General features: G+C 51.0%; 1 protein-coding gene across 1 annotated transcript in view; it reads left to right on the top strand.

The window, feature by feature from the left end:
* Nucleotides 1-4,100: 4,100 nt before the first annotated feature.
* LACTBL1 (lactamase beta like 1) overlaps nucleotides 4,101-8,127 on the top strand; it is a 19,103-nt gene continuing 15,076 nt past the window's right edge. Inside the window, exons 1-2 of the mRNA XM_027702924.1 lie at nucleotides 4,101-4,756; nucleotides 5,691-6,685. Of these exons, the coding sequence (XP_027558725.1) occupies nucleotides 6,665-6,685 (21 nt within the window). The 5' untranslated portion in view covers nucleotides 4,101-4,756; nucleotides 5,691-6,664. The remainder of the gene's footprint in view (nucleotides 4,757-5,690; nucleotides 6,686-8,127) is intronic.

Below are 8,127 nucleotides of genomic sequence, written 5' to 3'. Positions count from 1 at the left end.
GTGGGAAGGGACCTTAAAGCCCTTAAAATCCAGGCAAACATGAATTTCAGATGTGTTTGTGCCAATTACTGGCAGGTTGTGCCACCCCCACACTCATCGTGAGGCTCCTGTGAATCCCACCCCACACAACTCACTTTCCCTGAGGTGCTGGATCATAGAAACAGAGAATCATGGAATGGTTGGGATTGGAAGGTTCCCTAAAGCCCATCTCATCCCACCCTCTGCCATGGGCAGGGACACCTTCCACCAGCCCAGGTTGCTCCAGCCTGGCCTTGGACACTTCCAGGGATCCAGGGGCAGCCACAGCTTCTCCGGGCAACCTGTGCCAGGGGTCCCCCACCCTCACAGCCAACAATTCCTTCCCAATATCCCATCTATCCCTGCCCTCTGGCAGTGGGATGCCATTCCCTGTGTCCTGTCCCCCAGGCCCTTGTCCCCAGTCCCTCTCCAGCTCTCTTGGAGCCTCTTTAGGCCCTGGAAGGGGCTCTCAGGTCTCCCTGGAGCCTCCTCTTCTCCAGGTGAACCCCCCCAGCTCTCCCAGCCTGATCCAGAGTAGAGGGGCTCCAGCCCTGGGAGCATCTCCATGAGCCCAATGTCCATTGGCATCCAGGACATACCCATTTGCTGTCTGGGTACAGTTCCAGGAGCAGGATATCTTTGTATCGACACGTTGGCAAGTTGAGGGAGGAAAAATTACGTTTTCTGTAAATGAACTAAATTAATCATGTCTTGAAATGAGTTTAGTCTTGTCAGGGAGCAACAAGGGCTTTGTGCTTCCTGAGGGACCAGGAGCCAAAGGCAACAATAAGGCCAGGGGGACAAGGACCTCACCAGCCCCAAAGCACCTGAGAGAGGTGAGGGCAGCACCAGGCATGTGGTGAGGTGCAGTCAGAAGCCTCCAGCATCAGAGGGCTGTTGGTCCAGTGTCAATCCATGGAATCACAGAATATCCTGAACTGGAAGGGACCCCCAAGGATGAGCCAGTCCAACCCCTGGCCCTCCACAGACACCCCAACAATCCCACCCTGTCCCTGAGTGTGGGGAATCTTGACTGGACTAAGACCCCTGATATGGAACAAAAGCTGGCTGAGAACGGAGGCCTTTGGTCCTGACAAACATGCACCCTGAGAAGAGAAGAAAAACATCAAGAAAGAACTGTCCCATGAGAACAGAGACACAGTCTCATGAGAACAGGGACTTGTTTTTGAACAGAGTGACTGAGAAAAATATAAACATTAAGGAAAAACAGGAGCAGATGTACGGAGATGTTATGAGAAAATAGAACTGAGAAAGTCCACCAATCATCTGTAAGAATTGTGGTTTGTGTATTTAGGATGACCTATCTGTGTGTAGAACGTGTACCTGGAAAACTGTATGAAAGGAGCTGGGACAGTACAGCTCGGGGTTTCTTTTTCTTTCTAATAAACTTTCTTGCTAAATATTCTGTGTCATGACTGTCCTAACAACGACACCTGAGAGCGTTGTCCAAACACTCCTGGAGCTCTGTCACCCTTGGTGCTGTGCCCACTGCCCTGGAGAGACTGTTCAGTGCCCAACCACCCTCTGGGGGAAGAAGCTTCTCCTGAGATCCACATGTCAGGGTCAGGATCAGCAGAGTCCATGGCCAGTGTGGCAGGAGAGTGTAAAATCTCTCAGAGAATGCACATCCTGCAGGCCACCATGCAAGTTCAACTGCTGGCCCAGGGTGTTATATTGGTGTTAATTATACTAAAACCATCCTGGTTCACCAGACTTTGAATACACATCATGCTTTTGAAGCAGGATTTGACAGATAAGTTCGTAGGTGGCCTGGAAAATTTGTGACTGTCACTTTATACTATAAAAGCCCAGTCCCCTTTCACACAGGCAGGTTCTTCCAACAGAACCCTTCTTGGGGGGATATGGAGATTCCTCCCCTGGCCCCCAAGGTCACTCCTTGAGGCTGAGAGCAGAGATCTCCTCACAAGCCTCAGTCTGGGTGAGTGACATCAAATCTCTACTTAAAAGTTATTCCTTTTTGCCAGTTTTAATATAATTGCTTCAATAATTTCTTCAATGTAGTGCACCAGCCTATCTTATATCTGGTAGTTTTAGCCTTTATATCGTGTAGTAAATAATTCTGATTAAGATCTTTTGTCTGATCATTTGTATAAATAAACGATTCTTTTTATATAATTATTCTCATTTTGCCAATCATTAAAACAGAAATGGTTCAGTGGCAATCCTATAATTCCTTAAATTTATCACATATACCACAGATATCACAGATAGATATCACAGAATCACAGAACATGCTGAGTTGGAAGGGACCCACAAGGATCATCCAGTCCAACCCTCAGCCCTGCACAGGACCCTTCCCAAGAGTCACACCCTGTGCCTGAGAGTATCAATATGCATCTATATAAATCATGTATATATGATATAAATCCTATTTATATGTACAAATAATGTATATGTATTATTTCTATATCACCAATCTGTTGTTAAACCTTTTTTTCAATAAAACCCCAAATCCTGGGCTCATGGGCTAATGACATGTCAAACAAAAGAGTAAAACCATTGTGCCTCTGTACTACTTATTTTGGAGAAACCTAAATATGTCCCAGCTGTCTCCAATACGGAATATTTCCTCTCAAATGAGGCTTCTCATTTGCTTCCTGAATTCCTGAGCTGGGCAATGCCAGTGGCCACCCCCTCCCTTGCCATCCAAGCCCACCCTGCTGGGAGCAATCCTGGCTACAGGAACGTGCAGCCGGAGCCCCTTTGGCTCTCAGCTCCATCTTTTGACTTTCAAAGCTCCCTTCAACCACACAAACCCAGCAATTAAAGGAGCCAGCTGGTACTGGGACACAAAGGCTGACAATAGTGCCTGAGAGGACACAAAGGACACCCAGGAGGACAACAGAGAACTGGCTGAGCTGTGCAATGTGGGGCTGGGGAAGGGGGAGAACCCCCCTCACCTCGAGCTGGTTCAGAGGTGGAGAGAGGGGAAATTAGAGCTGCCAATTGCTTTCCCTCCCCCCTTTGTCACTGCCAGCCCAGCAAGGAGGTGACAGTGCAGCTGAGCCCTGTCCCTGGGACACGTCACTGCTCTCCTGCACCTTTCATCCCACAGCCTGCCCTGGTCACTTCCTAATTCCTTCTTTCACTACTTAAACACCTGCACCTTATCCATCCTCTCAGACTGTTTCATTTGAGGTGCTGTTCCTCCCAGTCCAGGAGCCAACACAGCTCTGAGCACAAAAAATCCACCTCAGTTCCCTCCAGCCAGAAAAACCAAACCTTGACGTGTTCCCTGTGCAGGGATCTGCTCCGAACCAGTGGCTGGGCAGCAGCAGGGACCTTCCTGAAGACTTCCAGGTGCATCTTTTTCTCCTGCCTGTGGCAGGAAAATGGCAGGAATACCCTTCAAGGCAGAGATATTGAAGAACAGTGCTGGGGAAAGCTTTTCCTTAAAAAGGGGAGCGTTTTCCTTAAAAGGTTCTTCCCCCAGAGGGTGGTTGGGCACTGACCGGGCTCCCCAGGGCAGTGGGCACAGCCCCAAGGCTGCCAGAGCTCCAGGAGGGTTTGGATGATCCTCTGGGGCACAGGGTGTGACTCTTGGGGATGGTCCTATGCAGGGCTGAGGGTTGGACTGGCTGATCCTTGTAGGTCCCTTCCAACTCAGCACATTCTCTGATTCTGTCATGGATTGACCTCTGCAGCCTGAGCTACAGCACTTTGCTGTAGCTGCTGTTATGAAACACAAAATCCTTTGTGTGCAGTCCCTGCTGTGCAGAACCCATTTGAAGGGGGCAGCAGGGAGGAGAATTGCTCTGTTCCTTCCTGGCTGAGGCTCCCTGGGACAGGGGGATGCTCTGGGGGAGCAGCCCAGGAGGGAGAGGCTGCCCAGAGAACCACAACATCTTCTTCCCACCCCTTCTGCCACGTTCTGAGGTTTCTCTAAACTGGGACACTGAGCCAGTGCAAGGAGAGGGTTGAGAAATATTGCTTGCTTGGCTTAATAAGTAAGTTTTAAATAAGAATAAGTCACTTAGAGTTACACTATTGTGTGATTTACCAGGCTGCTTTCTTGGCTTTCCTTGCTGAGCATGAGTAGCTGGATTTGCTGAAGCCTTGGGTCACAAGCTCTGAACTTTCACCCAGCTGTGCTTTTGACTGGAACACAGTTCATCTCCTCAGTAATTTTTCTGGTAGCTGGTGCAGGCTGTGTCTTGGATGCAGTATGAGAGTAATGCTGAGAACACACTCATGTTTGGGTTGTTGCTAAGTGGTGCTTACCCTAAATCAGGGATGTTTGGATTTCCCATGCTCTACCAGCACAGAGCAGGAGACAAGAAGGCTCCAGCCATCAGCAAAGCTGCAAATCCACAAGATGAGAGAGGTCAATATCTGTGTGGACACAGGGAGGGAATCCAAGAAGGTGTTAGAAGACTCCAGACCAAAAATCCCCATTGGACCAAGAGGTGTGTGAAGAGCACGTGCAGAGACTGTAAGGGCAGAAAATCCAGGGATCTCTTTGCTCTGGTCCTTGTTTGAAGGCACCAGGTCAGGTTGTTTCTATTGCTGGAGCACTCAAATATTAATTTTTTTTCCCCTGGAATGGGCTATCTGAGATTCTGCTGCAGGAAACCCAGGGAGAAGAAATTTCTTTGACAGTTTGGTGACCCCAAACCACCACCACTGGATCTGCAAACATCCATTGCCAGCAACGTGTGAGTTCACATGGGACCTTTGGGATGGGAGGTACTGAAGGGTGAGTGTTAAAATTCCATGAGCAGATTTGGTGAAAATCCTGCAGTGGGTTTAAGTCCTTCTCTATGTTGGGGTGGGGTTGAGTCCCTCTCCTGCTGCAATTTGCTTCCCAATGTGCCTGATCAGCACAAGGCACACGTAGAAGAGGATTCAAATCCCTCTTAGTACCTAAAAATGATGGGAAATAGAGCCAGCACAGAGAAAGAGATGCCCTTGACTGAGGTAACACAAAATTGGAGAGAAATCTTTGGCACAGCAAGTCTATCAAGAAAGCACACGAATATTTCCTGTGGAGAAGATGAGCCATTTACAGCCAGAGATGGAGCCCTGGCAGACCTTTGAGGGACATTTGACCAGCACAGATTCACTTTACACATCAGCTAAAGACTGTGTTCCCAGGACAAATGGATTATTGGTATTATGGGATAATTGGGCACAGGACCACCATAGAGAACGTTGGAAGGAAATGGGAGTTCCCAGAAATGAGGAGCAACAAACCTACGAGGAGCTTGATCTGCTCTAATTAGTGAGGGGGTCATCTGCAGCCCCACTCACCAAAATTTGGGCATAGCTCAGGGGCACAGGCTCCACCAGAGTGTTTTGGGCACTCTCAGATTCTGGGCCACTCCTGGAGATACTGAAATGAAGGGGTGGTGTGGGGAGGGTACCTGTACCTGGTAGGATCTGAGGAAGGCATTGAGGTGCATAATCCCCCTGGATTTGGTGCATAAGTGAGGGCATGGCCATGCCCTCCTCTTTGGGGAGCATCTCTGATGTATCTCCCGTGCTGTGACAGCCCATGGTTAACATTTCTGGCTCACAGGGTGTCATGGACACCCACGCCCCAGCCCCCCAGCTCCCCATTTTCAACACTGCTGTGCTGCTGGAGCCAGGAGATCACCAGCAATCCTTCCTTTGGCTGCATCCCTGGCCAGATGCTGCAGAGGGGTGAGGCCTGGCCGATTAATCTGTGCTCAGAGAGGCTGCTGGATTAGTGCTTCATCTGCTCTCAACATCTGCAGCTGCAGGACAGCCCCAAATTCATCAGCTGGAAGCCAGAAGGAGCAGCAAGGCAGGTAAGAGCTCTTTCTTAGGGAGGGTTGATGATTGAATCACCTCTGTCAGGTAGCAAGATGAGGGAGGTTTTATGGGAAAGGTGGTGGTAGTGCCATTATCTTGGCACTTCCAAACCTGTCACACAGTTCTTTGGCTGTGTCTGTGAGTCCCAAGTGTAAGGGGGGTGTTGTTGGCTGTGAAGAGGGAAAGGGGGGGCTGGAAGGACCACGTGGAGCAGGCACAGTGAAAATGTGGCAGTCCTCAAGGTCTCAAAGCTCCAGTTCCTTGTGTTTGGAGGTGGGGTGAGGATGGCCCTGGGAAATGAGAAGTCTGTGCCCCACCGTACTGCCCAGCCTGGGGGCACAGGGGACACCTCCTGAGGGGACTGGGCAGTGCCCTCAGGGAGATGGGAATGGCCCCAAGGGAGTCCAGGAGTCAAGTGGTTCTTTGAAGGGGGAAGGAAGGGACAATTTCTGAAGCTGAGCCCTTGGAGAGCTGGGAATGGCCCTCAAATCACCCAAGGAGTCAAGTGGTTCTTTGAGGGTAAATACAAGGTGCTGCCAAACCAGAGGGAGAGACATGGAAGGTGTTGCTGAGGATTTACCTCACAGGGTTACTGTGATTTGGGCTGGAAAATCACCTCATTCCAACCCCCATGTCCCCATCCAAAACCAGCCCCTCCCTGCTGTTCTACTTACCTGAGCTGGGCTTTGTTACCCTGGACTTCCCTCCTTGCTCTGCCTCTGCTTTTTTCCTGCACTAACTGCTGGTTTCTCTTCATTACAGGGGTTTATGAACCTTTTATTTGTGCAAACAGGCAGCACGGGGGATGAGAAGAGAATCCTGAGCAGCCATGGAGGGGTTACAGCTGCGGGTAAGGCTCACCTCGTGCGGATCACAACCCTCCACCATCCTCCAGAGCCAAAGGGAAAGAAATCCCAGTCGTGTCTGGCGAGCTGGGAAATGACTCCCTTGTCTGTCGCTGCGGGGAAACTCCAGGAGGCTGCTCAGGATTAAGCCCAGAGAGCGCCTGAACCATGGGTTTATCTCCCCACCTCCCCTTCCCCGAGCAGCCCGGCCCCGGAGCCTCTCGGGGACTGTCCCTCTGCTGCCTTAATCGCCTCGTGCTCCGGTGTCAGGAGGAGATGAAAGCGCTATAAATAGATGGTGAAGCCCTCTTGGTTTCAGCCGTGATTCACACACATGGCACAGAAGCATTAGGGAGAATTAACATCCAATCCCTCGGGCACTTTTCCTGAGTGCAAACGCCGCTCTGTGTCCGTCGTCCCCATCCCCCCTCCCAAATCCCCCGTCCCTTAATCCCTTAATAACAGGGGGGGGGGATGTTCAGCAGCACCATCGGGAGGGTTTGGGTGGCTCCAATGGACGGGGAGACTCGGAGAGGGACTTTTGGGAAGCTAAACCCGGCCGCCGGGATCGAGCAGCACCCGCAGTGACCCGCGGGTGGATTTAGGGGATGGTGGGACTCCGTGCTCCCCCCCCTGCCCGGGGCAGAGGAGGGTCAGTGTGTTCCTCACACCCCTGGACGTGGGACAGCAACAGCCTTTGGGACTGAGACACTCCTGCTGCGGGTATGTGAGGGGGCTGGGGGTCTCCTGCCTCTCCCTGAGCAGTGTTGGGATGTTCCTGGTCCAGGGTGGGTGGACGGCACACCTGGGTGGCCCACGGGAATCCCAAACACTTCCCCCTCCCCATCCGAATTCTTCAAAGCTCGGGGGGAAAAAACGTATCATGCTGACAACCTGCTCCCCTGGGGAGCCGTGTGAGCTCGTTCTGCATGTATTTGCATTTATTTGCATGCGTTTAAGTGCTTGGAAGCCCCCCCTCGCCCCCCTCTGCCCGGCTGTGTTCGTGTGCGAGCAGAGACGGTCACTGAGCAACATAAAACCAGCCGAGAGGGAGGTGAGACCAGACAGGCCCTGGAGTGGGAGGTGTGAGGAGTCTGTTTATAGGGATTTATCCATCTGCTTCCCTCACACTCTCCCAGGTACTGGGAAACAGTGGTGGTTTTTTCCGAAAGGTGGTTTAAAGGGTAGAGCATCTCCTGAGAGGGGATGAATATTTCTCACACTTTCGGATATCTGGTGTCCCATCAATAAAGGAGAGATCCTGTGATAGTTTCAGTCTAGGCCTTCCTGGAGACCAGCTTGGAACCAGGAAGGAACTAGGGAAGTGACCAAGAAGTATTCCATGCTATTCCTTCATGCAAACTGAATTATAAGTAAGCTGGTCAGAGAGACCTCCCTCCTCTCTTCTCTTCTCTTCTCTTCTCTTCTCTTCTCTTCTCTTCTCTTC

Source organism: Neopelma chrysocephalum, unplaced genomic scaffold (assembly GCF_003984885.1).
Source record: "Neopelma chrysocephalum unplaced genomic scaffold, ASM398488v2 Primary Assembly neopelma1_200, whole genome shotgun sequence".
In the NCBI taxonomy this organism is placed as follows: Eukaryota; Metazoa; Chordata; class Aves; order Passeriformes; family Pipridae; genus Neopelma; species Neopelma chrysocephalum.
Note: the sequence above shows the minus strand (reverse complement) of the source record. Positions and strands in the feature narration are given on the sequence as shown.